This window comes from Lithobates pipiens, unplaced genomic scaffold (assembly GCF_037356315.1).
Source record: "Lithobates pipiens isolate NorthernLeopardFrog02 unplaced genomic scaffold, aLitPip1_a1.2 Scaffold_1, whole genome shotgun sequence".
NCBI lineage: Eukaryota > Metazoa > Chordata > Amphibia > Anura > Ranidae > Lithobates > Lithobates pipiens.
In genome coordinates this window covers 102,975,417-102,998,856 of record NW_027507685.1, presented here as the reverse complement: position 1 = coordinate 102,998,856, position 23,440 = coordinate 102,975,417, and the positions used below count along the sequence as shown (strand labels likewise).

At 46.3% G+C, this 23,440-nt stretch overlaps 1 protein-coding gene across 2 annotated transcripts in view; it reads right to left on the bottom strand.

Moving 5' to 3' along the window:
* Positions 1–23,440, bottom strand: part of PAPPA (pappalysin 1) — a 418,033-nt gene that overhangs the window by 12,368 nt on the left and 382,225 nt on the right. The window contains exons 15-19 of one of the 2 annotated variants that reach the window (XM_077467932.1): positions 21,925–22,108; positions 13,436–13,646; positions 13,120–13,291; positions 7,163–7,313; positions 3,411–3,523 (exon numbers count right to left, since the gene is read on the bottom strand). In XM_077467932.1, coding sequence (XP_077324058.1) covers positions 3,411–3,523; positions 7,163–7,313; positions 13,120–13,291; positions 13,436–13,646; positions 21,925–22,108 — 831 coding nt within the window. Of the gene's footprint in view, positions 1–3,410; positions 3,524–7,162; positions 7,314–13,119; positions 13,292–13,435; positions 13,647–21,924; positions 22,109–23,440 lie in introns of those variants that run through there. The other variant, XR_013270192.1, reaches the window with a different exon arrangement.

Sequence of the window (23,440 nt, the reverse complement as noted above, 5' to 3'; positions counted from 1 at the left end):
CCCCCCCACTGATACCAAATATGGGGCATTATTCCTCCCACTGATACCAATGATGGGGAACTATTCCTCCCACTGATACCAATGATGGGGCACTATTCCCCCCGCTGAGACCAATGATGGGGCACTATTCCACCCACTGAGACCAATGATGGGGTGCTATTCCCCCCACTGAGACCAATGATGGGGCTCTATTCCTCCCACTGAGGCCAATGATGGGGTACTATTCCTCCCACTGAGACCAATGATGGGGTCACTATTCCTCCCACTGATACCAATGATGGGGCACTATTCCTCCCACTGATACCAATGATGGGACACTATTCCTCCCACTGACACTAATGATGGGTCACTGTTCCTCCCACTGATACCAATGATGGGGCACTATTCTTTCCACTTTCCAACTATTCTATCTGCTTTTCCAATTGGTAGCATAGGGAACAAGGCTGGGTAAGAATGCAAGCATGCGTAGTTCTCTTCCAGGCATGTTAGGAGTCCAAACCTACCTGAGCAAGACTGCCAGGAAGTACTCACTGTATTGAACCAACCATAAGGGGTCGAGGCAATCACCACCCTGCAGCTGCATATATACACACGTCCTTTGTAAATGTGCGACTATGGGTTCGGAAATACCCCGGCTGCAGATGATTGGCCTAGTACAGCTGGTCAGTTTCCTGGTGGGCTCACCCAGAATGGTTCAGACTGGGGTCCTAAAAAGCCTGAGCTCATCCATGGTAGGAAGGTGGGACAATGTGAAGACACTGTCCACTGTCCAATGTCTTCACACTGTCCAATATACCCAATATCGGTGTTATTCAAGTGCATCATGGCAGACTTTTTCATACTGAATGTTGCTGATGTCATAGTGACTATTTGCAACTAATTCAGAAATCATGCTGGGGTATACAGTAAACCAAATGTTGCATCACTCAACTCAACAACAAAAAAAATAAAAAGATCAGTCAGAGTAAATGTTAACAGTCTGCAGTCCTTTCCCAAGCCACTCTTTGATCTAATTACAAAAATGACGTCAATACAATTCAACTTTTGACGACTGGAAGCAACAATGGTTGCTATAGGAATGTTTTTTTTTTGGTGCCTTCAAGTATAAATGTAAACAGTGTTATTAATTCCCCCCCCCCCCCCCATCTAAGAGCTAAGATAGTTTACAGCAGCCCCGACTTTGGAGATTAAGACAAAATTGTTAATCTGTTATAGTTAGAAAACAATAAACGTTATAGATGGAGAGCGGGTCTGGTTGAAAGACAGCTCTCTCATTAGATTGACAATGAACAACGGCAAAACAGATGTTCCTGTAGGGGGGGGCCCCCGTTTATGCAGCAGAGGCCACAGGATAAATGATCTCAGGATCTTGTTACTGATGGGGAAGACGGAAAGAGAGGCTGGGATGGAAATGTCAATTCATAATAAAAATTCTAAATTTTAGACCAGCCATTCTCAACCAAGGTTCCTTCAAGGTTCCTTCAGAAGAAGTTTAGATCTAGCCTGATCTGATCTGGGGGAGGCAGTAAAAAAATTCATGTGTGTGAGCCCCTGACCATCTATCACACAGTGTGAAAGAGATGCAGGGAACCTTTATTCCACAATTCACAACCTGGAAGTAACGTCTGACGGGTAGTGCAGAATTGGTGCAGGAGTAAACGGGGAACGCCAGTATGGATTAGGTTGTCATTAGATTAGGACAATTAAGCCCAACCTGTGGCCTCTTATATCAGGTGTCCTTATCAAGGTCCCCTCTTACAATAAGAGTCCTCATTACAGTCCCCCTTTACATCAGGGTCCCTATCAAAGTCCCCCTTACATCAGGGTCCCTATCAAAGTCCCTCCTTACATCAGGGTCCCTATCAAAGTCCCCCCTTACATCAGAGTCCCCATCAGAGTGCCCACTTACATTAATTGTCCCCATCAGTGTCCTCCTTACATCAGTTGCTCTCATCAACATTAAATGACCACATCACAATGACCACTTATATCAATTGCACCAATTGTGGTCCCTCCTTACATCGGGATGCCCATTGGAGTGCCTCCCTTATATCAATTGCCCCCCTTACATCAGGATACCCACCAGAGTATTCGCTTACATTAACTGTCCCCATCAGTGTCCCTCTTACATCAGTTGCCCCCATCAAAGTTTTCCTTTTATATCAAATGTTCCCATTACAGTGACACTTCAATTGCCCCTGTCAGTGTACCGCCTTTCATAAAATGTTCCCATTAGAGACTCTCTTATATCAGGGTTCCCTTCAGAGTGCCCCCTTACATCAACTTCCCCCTAAAACATCCCCATTACATTAACTGTCCCCTATCAGAGTGTCCACTTCCATCAATTGTACCAATTGGGCCCGTCCTTATATCAGGATCCCCACTTATATCAATTGTCCCTATCAATGTCCCCCTTTTATCAGTTACCCCATCAGAGTTTTCCTTTTTCATCAAATAACCCCATCACAACGACCCCTTATATCAATTGCACTAATTGGGGACCCTCCTTACATTGGGATCACCATCAGAGTGCCCCCCCCTTACATCAGGATCCCCATCAGAGTGCCCACTTACATCAATTGTCCCCATCAGTGCCCTCCTTACATCAGTTGCCCCATCAGAGTTTTCCTTTTACATCAAATTTCCCCATCACAATGACCCCTTATAGCAATTGCACCAATTGGGGTCCCTCCTTACATCAGTCGCCCCATCAGAGTTTTCCTTTTCCATTAAAATTCCCCATCGCACTGACCCCTTACATCAGTTACCCCCTGTCAGTGTATCCCCTTACATCAAATGTTCTCATCAGAGTTCCTCTTATGTCAGGGTCCCCATCAGAGTGCCCCCTTACATTTATTGTCCCCATTAATGTCCCCCTTCCATTAGTTGCCCCATCAGAGTTTCCCTTTTACATCAAATGACCCCATCCCAACGACCCCTTATATCAATTTCTCCAATTGGGGTCCCCCTTACACCTGGATGCCCATCAGAGTGCACACTTACATTAATTGTCCCCGTCAGTGTACCCCTTACATCAGTTGCCTCCATCAGAGTTTTCTTTTTACATAATATGTCCCCCTTAACAGTGACCCCTTACATCAATTGCCCCTGTCAGTGTATCCCCTTACATCAAATGTTCCCTTCAGAGTCCCTCTTGCATCAGGGTCCCCCCGAGAGTGCCCCCTTATATCAATTGCCCTCATCAGTGTTTCCCTTTACATCAAAGGTTCCCCCTTAGAGTCCCTCTTATATCAGGCTTCACCTCAGAGTTCCCCTTTACATCAACTGTTCAAGATGAAAACTGCAGTTGAGAACCCAGCTGTTGGTTCTTTGGCAATGGTGACCATAAAAATGCATTACATTTTTTTCTAATATACCAATACTTTAATATCAATTTGTTGGGGACTGACCTGAACTCTGGTTGGATTCATCCAGTGCTCTAAATTCCTTTCTGTGACATTGTATGGCATTATCACCACCTCCTTTTTTTCATCCTCCAAACAGGTAACATTGCATTCGGCACCTTTAAATGATATACAAATAAAAATTAATATCAGAGTCAATGCAAATTTTTCTACTGACATCTTCAAGGACATTTAGTGTAGATGGAAGTCATCCAAGAATGCCTCGAACTGATGGAGTGACGTCACACCCTTGATGTTTCTTCCACCAGACAACGATTAAACCAACTGGGGTGAAACTTGTCAGTGTGGCACAGCTATAGGCAGGGATCACCAGTAAGCCAGTCTGGGGAAATAAACCTCAATGGTGTGATGCTTTAAGTGCCTGCCCATTCTTAGATGATTGCTGTGGATCTAGACCAGGGATGGTCTCTCGAGGCCAGGCACCTGGTAGAGTTTCCAAGTGGTGCTGGTCTTTGGCAAGAGTTTCTGAAACTACTAAACAGAAAATTAACATGCTGAGGTTCTTTCCTCTGAAGCTGCTGTTTTTGAGCTCTCCAATGTAGTGAGGAACCAGTTGGGCAATATGCAACAGCAGCAGTTATGCTGCACAGCATGAATCTCACGGGAACTTGGACAAGTAAAAAATCTGGAGGGCAAAAAAGAAAGAATACAATTGGTGTGGAACCTAGTTTTGCTCTGTATCTTGCCCTATGGATCTACATTTCTTCTTTTATTTGTCAGTTATACATTTTTTTCTGGGTGGTTGCCATCTTGGCTTTGTTGAATTTAGTGCAGACACATTGAGGGATCTTTAGCTGTCTTGAATGATGTTGGGCTTGAAGAGGCAGCAGGATGCCCCCCATGTAAGCCTTCTCCAATTGTTTGCATTACTATGTACAGTATATGACCCATAATCAGGTTGTAACTACAGATCATGAGGAGCCATAGCAAAATATTGATGGGACCTCCCCTGGCACTTCCTGTGCCCCTGGACATCGTCTGTGGTGACAAAACACATCGGTTGGAGCTTAGTGGAGACATCATCACGCCCGTTTGTTCGAGCAGTGACGTTCTGTTATGTTGATATGTTTTTTCCCTAGTATACATATGAATATCTTTCTTCGCTTTTCATACTACACTATGGAGTTCCTCTGCTTTATTCTCTACTTTAGTTATCATCTGGTTTGATCCCTTTGGAGGTTTAAATAGTTGAGATGCTGTACATATAGCAGCATCTTGGTGTAATTAGGCTTCAGAAGACCTCCTATTGCCTGAGGTCTTGGTTCCTGGTAAGCTGCTATTGTGTGCTCTTAGTGGTGGAACACTAAAGTTTGACATTAACTGCCCCTTCCTGCCAGGCCTATTGTAATGTGATGGCCGGGCAGGAGCACCATTATCCTGGGAGGGCATCATGTGCCATCTGACTGCACATGGGGGGTCTTCAGCTGACTTAAATGATGTTGGGTTTCCAGAGGCAGCAGGATGCCTCCCAGGTAAGCCTTCCCCAAATGTTTGAATTACTATGTACAGTATATGACCCATAATCAGGTTGTAACTACAAAATTTTGATGGGACCTCGCCTGGCACTTCCTGTGCCCCTTTGTCAACGTCTGCTGTGACAAAACAAGTTGGTAGGAGCTTAGTGGCAACGTCATCACATCATATTATATTATATCTGACTGTGCTTCAGTGCTATCTGTCCACCAGACACGGCCGATAACAGATGAATGTATTGGCCAGTTGCCAGTACCATGTGATCACTGTCGCCAATCACAGCACATCACGTGACAATTGTACACAATTGATGGCTTTGTTTCATGCCATTCATGTGTACTATTGGGATGAGCTCTGTGACTGGTCACAGTGATCACATTATTATGTACGGTCATAAGTAATTATTCATGCACTTATATACAAATTGTTTTTAATCATGTCTGTTTCTTAATAATTTGTTGTTTTATTCTTACTTTGGCCCAATCCTTGGGTACCGAGATAGTCCTCAACTTTTCTAGTGCCGGGGGGCATGTTTGGAGCAGCCCTAGGCACCCTTTCCCAAAATCCTGGTGTACTGATGGACATTTCTTGAGGTCCAAAAACTCCAGGACAATGTAAATATTCCCCAAACTACCTCTTTTTTTTTGGAAAGTAGACAGTCCAAAGTATTTAGTAAGAGGCAGGGCGATTGTTTTTGAAGTTGTAATTATTGGCCACAATTCACCTCGGCACCTTTCTGCCAAAATCCTACTACAAAAGGATGATGGTACCCGTCCCTACCTTTGGATTAAACTGGATTGAGGCAATATTTCACAGTACACTGGGATTGACCAATTTTCAGAGATATCTCCCATAGGTTGTGGACTCTATAACCTTCCTACAGACTAAATAATATACACTGATTTGGGTTATTTTCACCAAAGAAATGTAGTTTGGCTGAAATTTATAATGAATAATTATTTGCAAAATTTTAGGACAGAAATTAAGGAAAGTGTGGGGCTTTTTTTTCTAAATTCTTGTGCTTTTTTTTTTCGTTTATTTAGCAAAAAAAAAGAAAAGAAAAAAACAGTAGGGATTAAATACCACCATAAGAAAGCTTTGTTTCTTGAGGTATTGCATTCAAATACTAGTGAGTGTTGCTGCCTGTGATCATTTTCCACTTACTGTATAATTCACCATATTTATTTTTCTATATTTATAATTTAATTTGTTTGGCACTGAGCGAAGGTTTTCTAAAGTATAACTATACAGGCAACCTCAGCTGTAGTTCTTCTTTAAATGATCGAAGCAAGGAGCCCACTTTTAAGACAAGTGTGTTTGTATCAAAATAATTATTGTTCCTAATTATCTACAAGTGTTACATATGACCTCTACTAACATAAAAAGATTAGGCTGAAAATGCGGTAATTGTAGGATCGAATGCTGAAATATCACTTCTAAGCACTTATTTTTAACAATCTGCTATATCTCTAAGAAAATGGGACCACTGGGAGGCACATTGGGTCGTGGGATGTTGTATGATAAACGTAATATCACAGCAATTATGAAAAAGGAAACATCTGGTGTTATCAATAGGTGCTCCACAGCTGACGTTAACGGGGGGGAGTCGGACTCGCAACGCTTTGACTTGTCACTTTATTAGTGCACATTGAGCTCATTCAGGTTTCAGCTACAACCCTCCAGGGAGACACAAAATTTGATTTTTTGAGGAACACATTTACAGCACAGGAACAATAATGGTTAGACTGAGAACTAGTTGTGCTGTGCTGCAAGGCACGGAACGTCCCTTACCTGGCAGGACCTTGTGGTTGTGGTTTCATTTGCTGAGGAATTCATATCCCAAGCAAACGTACAATATGTTTAGAGAGGGAAGAGCAAAATTAACTAGTTAAAGCTGACCATCCCTTCAGTCTTGCACAGTTGTGCGGGCTCCTCTCCTGGACTCTGATTTCTCTACAAACTGTGAATTGGAATCTGAAGTTAGATAGAGCCCGGCTGATTTGCTGGCTAAAGTTTTAAAGTGATTTCAAGGGTTCATAGTTTCATAGTAGGTAAGGTCGAATAAAGACAATAGTCCATCCAGTTCAACCTATGAAGGTGTATTATGTGTCTCAATGTCAGTTATTTTACATATCCCTGTATGTTGTGTTTACTAAGATGCACGTCCAAGAGTCCTTTTAAAATATGAAAACTTCCTGCTGATACCACCAATTGTGGTAAAAGAGTTTTTTTCAAATCTGCCAATTTTAAGTTAAGAATGATACCTATTTCAAATCCTTGTCCACAGTTAATTACTAAGGCGTCCTTAATGGAAAGATGTGGAGGTTCACAAGGACCCTTGATGGAGTCACAAAGGTGAAAATTGCCACTCCAAGTTCCATCCTTTTGGCAGCGTATAACATTATGACCAGGGTCCTAAAATAAAAGAAATACAGTTATTTCAGTCTCAAGAACAAGTGTTACCATAAATCTGCCAAGAAAACAGATAACATTTGCAGGAAAAATAATAATAAACATCTTTCACTTTGTTGCTGAATCTAAAATCTTCACATTTGGTGGCTTCAGCAAAAAAGATTAACCAACTGCCACACCAGCTTGTTGGCTATTTTTGAAGATGAATTCCAGGTAGGGATGAGCTTTGTGTTCGAGTCGAACATACGTTCGACTCGAACATCGGCTGTTCGTCCGTTCGGCGAAGTCCGAACATTTTGGTCCGTTCGCGCCAAATTCGTGTGGCGCTCACGGCCCACAATGCACTGCGATGGTGCAGTGCATTGCTGGCTCATGATTGGCCAAGCATGCACTGTGACCCCGCATGCTTGGCCAATCGCAGCGCCAGCAGCGAGGAGAGCCATGATTGGCCACAGGCAGGATGCCTGTGGCCAATCATAGCTCAGGCTGTGTAGTGCACGCCCCACACTATATAAGGCCGCCAGCGCGGCGGCCTTGTGTAGTGTGTTGGCGTCTGAAGCAGTGGGTGTTCTGTGTACCTTCAATACAGTACACACCGATCGTTTTCGGCAGATTTTCGATCTTGCTGTTGTGTAGTGGTTGTTGTCTGCGTGCCCTGACCGCAGTATACACCGCTATATTCACCTCACCTATATAGCTAGTGATCTATCTTTTATAATAGAGCTTGCAGTCAGTAGTGTTAGGAGCTTGTGTGTGCTGTCTGCGTGCTCTGTACCCAGTACATACCGCTATATCCACCTACATAGCTGTTCTCTATTTGAGCCCACTTGCCATCTGCAGGAGTTATTGGAAGTTGTGTGTGCCTCCAGCACAGCACAGTATACATCTGTATATACCCCTTTATCTCTGGTGTTCTATAATAAAGGCATCTGCAGGAGTTAGTGGGTGTTGTGTGCCTCTAGCACAATATACACTACCCAACTGCTTTTTTACCCAACTCCCTTCAGGCCATTACCATGTCTGGAAGGCCAGCAAGGAGAGGCAGACAGGCGCGAGCCGATAAAAGAGGGCAAGCAGGCTCTGTGTCTAGAGACAACAGTGCTGGTCGTGGACGCGGTGCATTGTCATCAGCACGTGGCCATGGGACACGCTTGTCCTTCTTTTCGGCAGCTGGACATGTTGAGCCGCAACATGCCAACGACTTGGTAGAGTGGATGACCAAGCCCTCTTCATCCTCCTCATCCTCTCTTACCCAGTCTCAGGGTACTAGCAAAGCAGCTGCCAACGCATCGTCTTCCCTCCTCTCAATGTCACCATCAGTGACTCCTTCCCTAGACCCACCACGTCCTCCTGAGGAGTCTCCTGAACTCTTTGAGCACAGTGTTGGGTACATGCTCCAGGAGGATGCCCAGTGTTTTGTGGGCTCTGATGATGACACTCAGCTAGAGGAAGGCAGTAGCGTGAGCGCAGAGAGAGGGGATGCTCAAGAAGGACAGCAATCTGGCAGTCATGTTCCACAAGCTGCAGCATACTGCCAGGTTTGCTACAGCGATGAAGAGGGAGGGGATGATGAGGGCACTGACTCCATGTGGGTGCCTGGAAGGAGAGAGGAGGAGGAGGAGGCACATGTCCAACGAGGCAGGATGCCCTCCGGGGGCCAGCTTAGGGGCAGAACACCGACTGAATCACACCGCAGAGCTCCGCCTGTGCAGGGCGCTGCCTCTGCGCATTATTCTAAAAGTTCTTTGGTGTGGGCCTTTTTTGAGACGAGTGCATCAGATCACACCGCTGCTATTTGCAACATATGTCTCAAGCGTATCTCGCGTGGCCAAAACATCAGCCGCTTGGGCACCACATGCTTGACCAGACATATGTTGACCTGCCATGCAGCTCGTTGGCAAGCGTACCTCAAAGACCCACACCAAAGAACAAAGCGGACCTCTCCTTGCTCCTCATCAGCTGGCATCTCTAACCCCACTAGACCTTCAGTCCTCTCTGAAACCTGCTCTGAGAGGAATGAAGGTGTACAATTAGGTGTGTCACAGCCAAGTGCTTCCGGGAACTCTGCTAGCGGTACACCCACGTCCGATTATAGCAGGCAAATGTCCCTGCCCCAGCTGCTGGACCGGCGAAAGAAGTTCACTCCCAGCCATCCACATGCCCAGCGGTTGAATGCTAGCTTGGCTAAATTGCTAGCACTTCAACTGCTGCCTTTTCAGTTGGTAGACTCGGCCCCCTTCCGTGAGTTTGTACAATGTGTGGTTCCTCAGTGGCAGGTCCCCAAACGCCACTTTTTCTCACGGAAGGCGATTCCGGCTCTCTACCGGCATGTGGAAGGCAATGTCCTTGCCTCGCTGGACAGGGCGGTCAGCGGTACGGTGCATATTACCGCTGACTCATGGTCCAGCAGGCATGGACAGGGACGTTACCTGTCTTTCACGGCCCATTGGGTCACTCTTCTGGCAGCTGGGAAGGATGCAGGACAAGGTGCAGTAGTGTTGGAGGTTGTTCCGCCACCACGCCTCCAAAATGCTACTATTGGTTGTGACACACCTCTCTCCTCCACCCCCTCCTCTTCTTCTTCCTCCATGGCCTCTTCCAGTGCTCTGTCCTCAGAACCAGCGGTGCTTCGTAGGCGTTCCAGGGGCTATGCAAGTACGCAGGCAAAACTATGCCATGCCGTGCTTGCGCTGGTTTGTTTGGGGGACAGGAGCCACACTGGGGCGGATGTTTTGTCAGCTCTGCAGAGGCAGGCCGAGAGGTGGTTGACGCCAAGCTAGCTTAAGCCAGGAATGGTGTTTTGTGACAATGGCACCAACCTCCTCTCCGCTCTCTGATAGGGACAACTGACCCATGTGCCCTGTGTAGCTCACGTCCTTAACCTGGTGGTGCAGCGGTTCTTGGGCAGGTACCCCGGCTTACAGGATGTCCTGAAGCAGGCCAGATAAGTCTGTGTGCATTTCCGCCGATCATTTAATGCCTGTGCTCGGCTGGCTGAGCTCCAAAAGGAGTTGAACCTGCCCAAGAACCGCCTTATATGTGACATGCCCACCAGATGGAACTCAACGCTGGCCATGCTGCAGCGGCTGCACATGCAGCAGAGGGCCATCAATGAGTACCTGTGCGACTACGGCACCAGGACAGGGTCAGGGGAGCTCGATTTTTTCTCACCACGCCAGTGGGGCATGATCAGGGATGCATGCACTGTCCTGTCACCGTTTGAGGAGGCCACAAGGATGGTGAGCAGTGACAGTGCATGCATCAGTGACACTGTACCTCTTGTCCACCTCTTGGAGCATACGCTGCGTGGAATAATGGACAGGGCACTTGAGGCAGAACAGAGGCAGGAAGAGGAGGCCTCTCAAGGCCCCCTTTATCCAGACAGTGTTCCTGCTGTGCCACCCATCACACAGGAAGAGGATGAGGAGGAGGAAGAGGAGGAGGAGGATGATTGTGTCAACATCCCTTCAAGACTACCTATGCTGATGCTGAGTGACTGTCCTGTTATGTTGATTGTCTATCCTCTTCCTCCTCCGCTGATATGTTGGAAAAACATTTCTGGTTCTGGTTGATGCCATCAGCCCAATTTTTCTGCCCCTGTTTAACAGGGGCGTTTAAGTACAATTTTTGATGCAATGCTTTGCAGCAGGGCTAATTCCTGCAATAAAACTACAGTATATGGAAGAGGTTGCAGTGTGGTGGCACCAGCACCAATGCCTAAGGCCCAATTTTTTCTGCCCCTGTTTAACAGGGGCGTTTAAGTACAATTTTTGATGCAGTGCTTTGCAGCAGGGCTAATTCCTGCAATAAAAGTAGAGTATATGGGAGAGGTTGCAGTGTGGTGGCACCAGCACCAGTGCCTAAGGCCCAATTTTTCTGCCCCTGTTTAACAGGGGTGTTTAATTACAATTTTTGATGCAATGCTTTGCAGCAGGGCTAATTCCTGCAATAAAACTAGAGTATATGGGAGAGGTTGCAGTGTGGTGGCACCAGCAGCAGTGCCTAAGGCCAAATTTTTCTGCCCCTGTTTAACAGGGACATGTAATTACAATTCTTGATATAATATTTCACAGGAGGGCCCCTTCCTGTGCCCACCCAGAGTAACGGTGAGGACTTATAGTGTTGTGGCACCAGCACCACAACCACCAAAGGTCAATTTTTCTACCACTGTTCAACAATGGCATGTAATTACAATTCTTGATATAATCGTTCACAGCAGGGCGCTCCAGCGCCCAACAAGAGTCACTTTGAGGGCTTACAATGTTGTGGCAAAACCAACACCATTTTCTGCCATTTCTGCAGAGCATATAGGGCAGGCCCCTACTTTCAAACATCCAATTTACAAACATCTCCTACTTGCAAACGGAAGGAGACAACAGCAAGTGAGATGAAAAAAGATGGACGACAAAACAAATTATACAGGGGTGATAACCCTTCCCTATGTTTTCCAAAAAGCTTAAAAATAGTTTTTTTGACTGGAGCTACACTTTAAAAATGTACCAGTTGAAAATTACAAACAGATTCAACTTAACACAACAAACCTACACAGTCCCTGTCTTGTTTGCACCGCCTGTATACTGCTGTTCTGAGTATATAGGGCCTGGGGGCCACACGCATTTCCTTTTTTTAATATGGGTACAGGGTTCCCCTTAATATGCGTACAAGACCCAAATAGGCTGGTAATGGGCAGGGAGGGCTACCCATGCCATTTTTCTCAATGATTTTCAACCATATTGCAGGAACCAGATATAACATTAAAACCGCAAGGAGTTTTAAATGGTGTTATTTCCGTTTAATGTCATTTTGTGCAGGGACTGTTCTAAACACGGGAAACACGTGGCACTTCACAGGCATACTACAGACACCCCCCAGGCACCATATTTAAAGGAATATTTCACTTTTTTTTTCACTTTAATCGTCATTAAAATCAGTGCTCCCGCCAAAACGGCCATTTTTAAAAACATTTTAGGCATTGACCCATGTCCTCTGGGGCAGGAGCCAGGTCCCCAAACCCTTTTTAGGACAGTATCTTGCATATTAGCTGTTAAAATTAGCACTTTTAATTTCGAACGTTCGAGTCCCATAGACTTCAATGGGGTTCTAAAGTTCGTTCGAATTTGGGGTCCATTCGAAAGTTCTGGTGCGAACCGAACCGGGGGTGTTCTAAGGGGCCAAGCTCAACCCCTGAAAAACAACCCCAAACTATAATCCCTCTCCACCAAATGACTGACCGGTCAACAAATCAAGGTCTATAAAGACATGGATGAGCGAGTTTGGGGTGGAAGAACTTGACTGGCCTGACATCAACCAGATAGAACACCTTTGGGATGAATTAGAGCGTCGACTGTGAGCCAGGACTAATCGACCATCAGTGCCTGACCTCACAAATTCCCTTCTGGAAGAATGGTTAAACATTCCCATAGTAGACACCCTCCTAAACCTTGTGGACAGCCTTCTCAGAAGAGGTGAAGCTGTTATAGCGGCAAAGGGTGGGCCAACTCAATATTGAACCTTACGGACTAAGACTGGGAAGCCACTAAAGTTCATGTGCATGTAAAGGCACGCACCACTATATTGTCAATATCATGTATTTCTAGTTGGTATGGGCCCCATTCAGAGAACACCCATCAATGCAAAGCCTTCTCTGAATGGGTAAGGTAGAGATTGTGACATCATCACCTTGCCTCTCCACGCCATCCCGTTAGAGAACCTGGTATGTATTTAGCTGATTTATGTTGAAAGTTCAATTGGACTTTAGGCAGTTAGTAAGAAAAAGGGCTGCATGCAGTCATACAACTCAGAAACTCACCAACTGGGTGCTGCTTTCTTCACATGGGAGTCTACATTCACTGCTGTGCTGGAATCCATGTGTGCACTGATAGAGCCCTATGAACTTAATAGGAGGCGGTTCACACATTACCGGGACACAACCACCTTTCGTCCAGTACCCATCTTTAGTGCACTGAATTTTAAATGCCTTCCTTTCCCAAAGGAAAATAAAAAAAAAAAAAAAAAAGAAAAAGAGAAAAAAAAAGAAAAAAATTTAATGTGAGTTCGGGCTTAACAACCCATCACAAATCTGTTCTTCAAAATAATGGCCAAACTTCAGTGTCAGTCCTACTTACTTCCTTATCTTCCTAGAAGCATCAGGCACATGGTGTCCCTCCTTACATTTATACTTGCAGGTTGTGCCCACCTTGTTTTTGTCAGATTTGCAGCGGGAGGTCTGGAGATCTGCGGTGTGTAATGAAGGAGGTGCCTTACATGACAGTTCGCAGATGGCCTCAGGAAAAGACCATAGGCCATCTTCCATGCAGGTAAGCACATTGTTGTAACCTAGAAGGAAAATATTTTAAATCTGTATTTTTTTTTTCAAGTGTTTTTATTGAAACATTAACAAAACTGGTGTATCAGTACAGCCTGAGATGGTTCCTAGAAAAATCTGAATTGGTCTTTGTGTTTGTATTGGGGCTTCAGATTGGTGGGGCCCGTGTCAGGTGGAAGATAGTCGAGGAGCGCTCAGGCTCCCAGTGCCCCCTCCCACCAGGTCCTCTAGAGCAGGGGTCTCCAAACTTTCTAAACAAAGGGCCAGTTTGCTGTCCTTCAAACTTTAGGGGGGAGGGCAGACTGTGGCTATTGGGAATAGAAAAGGTCCTGACATCAGTGGGAAAAACATAAATACCCCATTGATTGTTTCAGTAGAAGTAATGGTGCACCACCGTTGGTGACATTGGGAGGAATTTTGCCCCATTGTAGGTGTCATTGGGAGGAATTGTGGCCCATCGTAGGTGTCACTGGGAAGAATTGTGCCCTATTGTTGGTATCATTGGGAAGAATTGTGCCCCATTGTTGGTATCAGTAAATGAAATAGTGCCCCAAGGGCCAGATAAAAATAAGAAGAGGGCCACATCTGGCCCCGGGCTGCAGATTGGAGACCACTGCTCTAGAGGTAAGCATTCCAGAGGCATTGGGCAATGTGAAGTGTGATGGGAGGGCCCGTGGAACCAAGAATCCCTTGGAAAGTCTGGGAAACCCTTGTTTCAGCTCCCCATGCACCTCTTATGTCTAAGTCACCCTTTGCCATCCTGGCACAGGGTGATTGAGAAAATATATCTTGGATTACTTAAAATGGGACAGTAATATTTATCCACAATATCTCCCAGGATATATATAAAGACTATTCTTGGTTTGTTTGATTCTGAACTCAACATGTTAGTTGAGAGAGCTGATCACATTGGCCTCTATACAATGTAGGAGACAGGTCGACTCCTGCTGGAGCTCCTGCTATTGTGTGAAGGTGTCCTGTGTTTATACTTATGATAATGTATAATCTACTGTGTGAAGCTCGGTGACAACAAGTCTGACCTGTAGTGAAAATTCAAGTTAGACTTACCGGTAACTTGTTTTCCAGTAGACTTTCAGGACAGCCACCCGAGTGATCATGGCTCCACCTCCCACAGGAAACACCTCCTCCATCAGAGCTTTTTAAGGGAAGTCTCCCCACAGCCTTCTCAGTTGTTTGTAGAGACTCTCCAACCCCTGCTGCAACACATAAGCGACAGTTATACCATAGTATTACAGCAAATCACATACACCACAGGGCGGGTTACTGCTGTCCTGAAAGTCTACTGGAAAACAAGTTACCGGTAAGTCTAACTTGAATTTTCCAAAACGACTTTCAGGACAGCCACCCGAGAGGATTACCGAGACTTACTCCATTCAGGGTGGGACAACAGCTTATAAGACTTTCCTTCCAAAAGCCTGATCCCCAGCCGACAAAAGATCTAATCTGTAATGGTGGGCAAATGTCGTTAGACTTGACCATGTAGCAGCCTTACATATCTGTTCGGGGGTGGCGCCAGCCTTCTTTGCCCAACTCACCGCTGTAGCCCTTGTGGAATGAGCCTGGACACTCACTGGACTCTTCTGACCAGCACAGGAATATGCTTCCGAAATTGCCATCCTCAGCCATCTGGCTATGGTCCCTTTGGATGCCTGCTTTCCCTTATTAGCACCAGAAAAGGAAACAAAAAGTGCATCCGACTGTCTAAAGTCTTTAGTGGCTTCTAAATAACATAGCACTGCCCTCTTGGAAATCTTCTTCTTTCCTACCCGATAGATTAGAGCAGAATCTAGGGAAAATAATCTCCTGGGATCGATTCTGAAATGATGCCACTTTGGGCAAAAAATTAGGGCCTGTTTTAAGGACTATCCTGTCTGGAAAAACAAAAAAGAATGGCTCCCTGATTGATAATGTCTGCAACTCACTAACTCTGCGAGCTGAAGTAATGGCTACTAAAAAAACGTTTTTCAAAGTAATTCGTCTCAGGGAGGCCGAAACAAGCAGTTCAAATGGACCCTTGGTCAGGGCCTGCAGGACGGTAGACAGGTCCCAGCCTGGGCAGTTTTTAACTACAACAGGCCTAGAACGAGAAAGCACTTTAAAGAATCTGACTACCAGAGGGTCTGATGCCAAAGGTTTCTCCAAAAAGACCCCTAGAGAGGCTACCTGTACTTTTAGGGTGCTGATTGCTAATTTATTATCTGCTCCTTCCTGTAGGAACTCCATAATCGAAGCAATCTGTCTTGCTGACCTAGCTGAAGTCCTGAACCCGCAATTAAACACTTTCCAGTATTTGAAGTATATTGCCCTGGTGACCTTCTTCCTACTGGACAACAGGGTAGCAACCAACTTATCTGAGAACCCCTTCTTCTTCAAGAGTTGCCCTTCAGAACTAAGCCGTAAGCCTTAGTTTTGCTAGATCTTGATGGACAAGAGGGCCCTGCCGGAGGAGATCTTCTCTTAGGGGGAGAACGGTCTTTGCTGCATCTGCAGAAGGGTCGAGAACCACGGTCTTTTGGGCCAAAAGGGGGTGATCATAATTACCCCTGCTTCTTCTCTTGTGATTTTGCCTAACACCCAGGGGAATCAACTGAAACGGGGGAAAGGCAGAGCGTAGGTGAAAATTCCAGCTGTGTGCTAAGGCATCCACTCCCAACGACCTTGTTCAGGGAGAAGAAAAGAGGGACCTGGGCATTTTCCTAAATGACAAAGAGATCTACCTCTGGCTGACCCCATCTCTCCCCAATCAGTCTGAAGACCTCCAGATTCAACTGCCACTCTGCCTCCAGGACCTGGTTCCTGCTGAGGAAGTCTGCTTTTTCGTTTAAGGACCCTTTTAGGTGGATTGCTGACAAGGATCAAGTAAACTGCTCTTCCCAGTCCAGAATACTTCTTGCTAGATCCTGAAGTGCCCTGCTTCTGGTTCCTCCCTGTCTGTTCAAGTATGCCACCGCGGTGGCATTGTCCGACAGGATCTGGATGCGTTGTTTCTGACCAACGTCTGAGAAGGCCAACATTGCCCTTTCTACTGCCTTCAGCTCCCTCCAATTTGAGGACCTGTCCGCCTCTTCTGAAGACCATGAGCCCTGGACCCACTGGGTGTCCACATGGGCCCCTCAACCCCAGGTGCTGGCGTCGGTTGTCAGCCGCACCTGGACCGGCAAGGACCACAACAGGCCCTCCGAAAGCACCCCTTGGACTCTTCACCACCACAGACTTCTTCTTACTGAGGTGGGAATCCTCACCAGATCATCCAGAGAACTCTGTTGACCATCCCAGACCCTTGGCAAGAAGGCCTAAAGAGGCCTGAAGTGATGCCTTGCCCATTGGGCCAGAATAGAGGAAGTCAGAGTCCCCAGAACCGACATGACCTCCTGATGGATCGGGGCTGATTGCATTGTAGATGGGCTACCCTCTGCACCAGCTTCTCCTTCTTTTCTTCTGGCAAGAAGATCTTTTAGTCTATGGTGCTGATTCGAAACCCCAGGAATGACACTTCCTGAGTGGGCACCAAATTTGACTTCTGAAGGTTTATGATCCAACCCAACTCCCTTAGGTGGATGCAAGCTCTGTCGAGGTCCCTCTGCAACCCCTCCTTGGTCTGGGCAAAAAATAACAAATCGTCCAGATAGGGAATCACTGAGATTCCCTCCAGGCGAAGGGGAGCTAATGCTTCCGCCATAATCTTGGTGAATACCCTTGGGGACGATGACAGACCGAAAGGGAGGGCTTTGAACTGAAGGTGAATTACCTTGCTCCCTTCCTTTAGTGCCAACCTCAGGTATCTCTGACATCTGCTCCAAATCGGGACATTGAGATATGCATCCTGTAAATCTATGGATGCCATAGAGCACCCCGTGTTCAGGAGGTTTCTTACAGAATAAATAGAATCTATCCGAAACCTCTTGTACCGCATTGACGTGTTTAGACCCTTGAGGTTCAGAATGAGATGGAACTTTCCCGAAGGTTTTCTGACCAGAAATACATGGGAGTAAAATCCCTGGCCTAATTCCTCTGTGGGGACCGGCCAAACGACCCCCTGAAACATCAGGTCCTGAATTCAGGACTTCATGGCAAGGACCTTGACCGGGTCACTGGGAACATTCGTGACCAGGAACTTTTGAGGGGAAAACTCTGTAAATTTGATTTTGTAACCCTGGGAGACCATGCTCAAAATAAACTGATTCTGAGTAATGGCCTCCCACTGAGGGAGAAAACCCTGAAGTCTCCCCTCTACCCTGACTAGAGAGTCATTGTGGCTTGGTGTCTGCGCCAGCTTCTTCTTTACTGGAAAGGACTTTTTCCTATCCGCCGTTCGGCCCAGAATAGACTCTAACTCTGAACCAAACAACAAATCCCCTGCAAAAGGGATGCCACATAACCTATTTATTGAGGCTGCATCCCCTGGCCAAGTCTTCAGCCACAAAGCCCTTCTAACCGAGTTGGTCAGGGTGGCTGACCTGGCTGTCATGCGGACAGACTCCACCGAGGCATCAGCAATGTATAAAGGAATCCGGAATCTCCTGCTTAGGGGAATCAGCCAAAATGTGAGATTTTAACTGGTTAACCCAATGATCCATATTTCTTGCCACACAGGTTGTTGCCATGGCCGGTTTCAAATTTATCATCACCGACTGCCAGGACCTTTTTAGAAGCAGATCCATCTTCTTATCCATAGGTTCCTTCAAAGTGCCCATATCTTCAAAAGCTAGATCCGTTGATATTGAAACCTGAGAAAAGTCTGAGTCTAGCTTTGGGACCTTGTTCCAAACCAGGTCCAGGTTGTCTTCAAAAGGAAACCTCTTCCTGTGTGCTCTGCTCTGTGTTTCTCTGGCTCCAACCACTCTCTTTTAATCATGTCGGATACCAGGGAATGCACAAGGAAGGTGCGAGAGCTGGAATCTCCTAGCCCCGCATACATTCGATCGTGCAAGGAGAGCTACTTATTTTCCTCTTCAATACCTAAAGTGGCATATATCACTTTAAGGAGGCCTCCCACTTCTTCCAATGAAAACTTGTATTTGGAAGATGTGTCTTCTTCCTCAGAGTTCGACTCCTCTAGGGCCTGTGAAAAGGAATCTTGCGAGGTGTCCTGGGACAAACCTCCCCCCGTCACCTCCCGGCTCCAGGGAAGACTGCTGTGCTCTAGACTCCCTCGATGTTCCAGGCTCCTCTGACAGCTTAGATCTGAAAGCCTGAAAGGTAGCTTTAAGCTCATCCTTAATGGTTGACACCAAGTCACCACAAAATGATGGGACTCCTCCCTGACTATGCTAGCGATACAAGACGCACAAAGCATCTTGGCCCAGGTTTCGCTAAGTTTTTCCTTTCAGACAGGACATCTTCTCTTAACCGGTTGGACAGAACTCTTAGCCTAAACAAACAGAAAGAGACAAGGAAACAACCCAAGCTGTTTTTTTTTTGCAAACAAAAAAATGCAAAAATCACCCAGGTGCAGCTAAGGGAGAAACAGACCATTCTCCAGTGCCCTAGCAAGCCAACAACCCCAGGACTTCCACCATTGCAACACATAGCAAGGGAGGGAAAGGGAGGAGGGGGGGTGCAGGGAAGGGGGGAGAAAAAGGGTGATCACTCCCCCCCACAGGAGCATAGGATCCAGACCATCAGAGCACCGCTCCTACCTTCACCTTGCTGGCGCCTTGGCTTGCCCCCTTGTCTGTAGCGCTCTCCATCGCACACAGAACCACCGCCGCCGGTCCAGGAATCAAAAATGCCGCTGCGCCCGACCGGAACCAGAAATAAGGCACCAGTTGGTCCTCCTCTCTCCTCCTGCGTTCCAGCGCCAGGAAATGACGCGGAGTGCCACCAGAAGTCCCGCCCCCATTCTCGAAGGATGCAGCCGAGTCTCTCTCGGCGCCCAAGAATAGAGGGCCGCTCTGCATGCGGGAGATCCAAACGTGGAGCGGCCGCCACTCTGATGGACCCCCGATGTACTGGCTCTCCCCGAGCAAGGAAGGGGGAGAGAGAGCCCATGAGACCGTCCACACCAGGAGGCAAATGGGAGGACCAGCTCCTACAAAAGAAATACCCTAGGTGAGAGAAAGACCTGCAGGACCACCCCAGAGATCATGGCTCCCACCGGAGGTGTTCCTCCAGTTGGAGGAAACACAAAAAACTGAGGAGGCTGTGGGGAGACTTCCCTTAAAAAGCTCTGATGGAGGAGGTGTTTCCTGTGGGACGTGGAGCCATGATCTCTCGGGTGGCTGTCCTGAAAGTAGTTTTGGAAATCCTAATTAATCAAAACAATGCCCAGGAGGGCACAGAGTCACATCGGCTTCTTTAAAGAGGAAGTAAACCCATCTCTTTGTCTCCCTGCAAAGGTAATGCATAATGGGCTACTATGCATCGCACAGTAGCTCATTATGTGTCACTTACCTGACACAGGAGTCAGCGATGTCACCGCTGTCCCCTGTAGTCCAGAGCATCCATCTTCTTCCGGGTATCGCTGCTCCAGCCACTCACAGCGCCAGAGCAGCGATGACGTCACTCCCGCGCATGCGCATGGGAGCCGCCACCAACGGCATATTGCCGTTAGCAACGGCATGCTGCTTACGGTGATAGTGCGACTGTGCGCTGCTGTCTACGGCGCATGCGCTGTAGACAGCTGCGACTGTCTTTTAGTAAATATCTCCTAAACCGTGTAGGCTTAGGAGATATTTCTTGGACCTACAGGTAAGCCTTTATCTAGGCTTACATGTAGATCAAAGTGGTTTGTAAGGGTTTACAACCACTTTAAGGGATTAGTCAATTAGCTCATGTTAATTTATGTTTCTGGTTACAGTTGTATTGTTAGAGTAATATGAGCAGGAGGTAGGAACCTCCTCCTCAACTGTATATAAGGCTTGGATTTTGGTTCTAATAAACAGGCCATGTTCAGCAACTAAACAAGTATCATCTTGTTTTGTGCTTGTGAGCAGTTGGAATAACTGATATCTATGTATTAAGACTGGGAAGAGGTGGTATATGACAAAAGCACTCAAGTGGGGTGTGGGATGTTTCGTTACATGAAGTAAATGCCAACGTCTGCCATGGAAGGCCTGTGTATTTATTAGATTGGAAAGTAAAACATGGTGGGGAAGTAGAGGGGGTTATAGTGTGTACAATATGGGAGAGAAAGGGGCATGGTGGGGGTCTCTGGTAATGTGAGGATGGGCAGGGCTGTGAGAATGTTAATATGAAATGGAGGAAGAAGGATAAGAGGTGGAGGATGTGGTACCATGTACTCCTTACTTATTCACGTAGGGTGTATTTAGGGGCCTCCTTATTTTTATTGGGGGCTTCCGGATTCTGATAAGCCAGTGTTGTGGAGAAGAGGCTCTTATCCTCATCAACATGCCTCCTCCCGGCATAGAGTTTCCATCAAACCCACTAGGGTTTCAGGCCCATCTCCACCATCAGAAGCTCTAGGGAAGACCAACTCCTGCTTTTCATGCCCTAGAAGAGCCTATGTCATCTGCCAGAAGGTATCGTAACAGTCCCAAATGAAAGCTTACATCTTTAATAACTTGAGTTAGCCAATAAAAAGGTATTACCTAGACTACAAACAATATACCTCATTTGGTTTTGTAATGGTGGCTACAGCTGAGAAGAGCTGAGGAACATGGTGAAGCTATCTCACCACTGGACTTTTAAAAGTAACTAGAAAGTAGTTAAACTTGACATCAAAGACAAACCAGTGGTGATGGCCTTTCAATTCTGTTGAGCCTAAACCCCACACTGTAAATCAAGGGTCTCCAAGCTTTCTAAACAAAGGGTTACTGTCCTTCAAAGTAGAAAATGTCGAGTAGAGTAGAGTGGGAGTGTCATTGGGAGTAAACAGCATCCCTTCTTTGGTGTTAGGGGGAGGAACAGTGTCCCCATCATTGGTATCAGTGGGAGGAATAGTGCCCCATTATTGGTATCAGTGGGAAGAATAGCCCCCCCCTCATTGGTGTCAGTGGGAGGAATATTGTCCCATCATTGGTATCAGTGGGAGGAATAGTGCCCCATCATTGGTGTCAGTGGGAGTAATAGTGTTCCATCATTGGTTTCAGTGGGAGGAATAGTGTTCCATCATTGGTGTCAGATGGAGGAATAGTACTGCATCATTGGTATCAGTGGGAAGAATAGTGCCCCATTATTGGTATCAGTGGGAGGAATAGTGCCCTACCATTGGTATCAGCTGGAGGAATAGTGTCCCGGGAGGAATTTTCACATGCAGGGAATTATTATTTTGAACCCATGCTGGAAAAATAATACAGTTGCAAATACCTTTTAGTATGGCGGGGAGTTGACAGTGAAATGTACAATTCTTCCTGTAGGTGGTTCCATGAGGACAATGAAATGTTGCGTGGTAGATGTGAGTCATATCGGGCAGGGAGCAGTCAATGGCTTCACAAGATATCTGTTTGTTCCACTTCCCATTCGTACATGTTGTGATGGTTTTGGAATAAATCTACAATAGAGGAAAACAAAAATTGCTTATTTAGATTCTGGGGGGTAAAACAGACAGTGCGCTTGATTTACTAAAAGAAAACAGGTTGTTAATTTTGCAAAGGAATTTTCACTTTGCAATTTTTCACTTTCCATCAATCCAATCATGTGGAAGCAAACCTTTTTTTCCTTGCATGTGATTGGGTATTTTATGCAAAACGAATCCTCACCCTACTCTGTAAGCAAAGGAAAAAGGCCTTTGCAACAAGAACAGCCTATTGGCCTTTACTGTGTTAAATCAAACCTGTTGGGCTAACAAAGCACGCTTTCTGTATTCAACTGCCCCCTAATAGCATATACCTACATTTTCTTGGCTCCATGCTACTCCCAAGCCCATAAAATATGAAGTTCAAAGAAATTAGCTTTATATACACCCCCCCTCTCCCCCCAGCCACTTTATTAGGTACACTTATGTAATTGCTTAGTAACACAAATAATCAACCAATCACATGGCAGCAACTCATTTAGACATCTAGATGTGTTGAAGACAATTTTCTGAAGTTCAAACCTGAGCATCAGAATGGGGAAGAAAGGGGATTGAAGTGACTTTAAACGTGGCATGGTTGTTGGTGCCAGACGGGCTGGTCTGAGTATTTCTGGGATTTTCACACACAGCCATCTCTCTGGCTTACAGAGAATGGTGGTAAAAAGAGACAATATCCAGTGAGCGCCCGTTGTGTGGAGGAAAATGCCTTGTTGGTGTCAGAGGTCAGAGGAGAACGGGCAGACTGGATCCAGATGACATAAAGGCAACAGTAACTCAAATAACCACTCGTTGCATCCAAGGTATGCAGAATACCATCTCTGAATGCACAACACATCCAACCTTGAAGCAGATGGGCTACAACAGCAGACGACCACACCTGGTGCCACTCCTGTCAGCTAAGAACAGGAAACTGAGGCTACAATTCGCACAGGATCACCAAAATTGGACAGCAGAAGATCGGAAAAACTTTGCCTGGTTGGATGAGTCTCGATTTCAGCTGTGACATTCAGATGGTGGGGTCAGAATTTGGCACATGGATCCATCCTGCCTTGTATCACCGGTTCAGGCTGCTCGCCATGCTTAGGCGCATCATCCTCTATCGGGCCAGATCTCAGAAGGTTGAGCAGCCCAAATTTCATGTGAAGACAACCCTGCACTGTGCTGCAGCATCTTCTCATGAGAACGGTCATCGCTTGTCAGTTCTATCAGGCCAGATCTCAGAAGGTTGAGCAGCCCAAATTCCATGTGAAGACAACCCTGCACTGTGCTGCAGCATCTTCTCATGAGAACTGTCATCGCTTGTCAGCA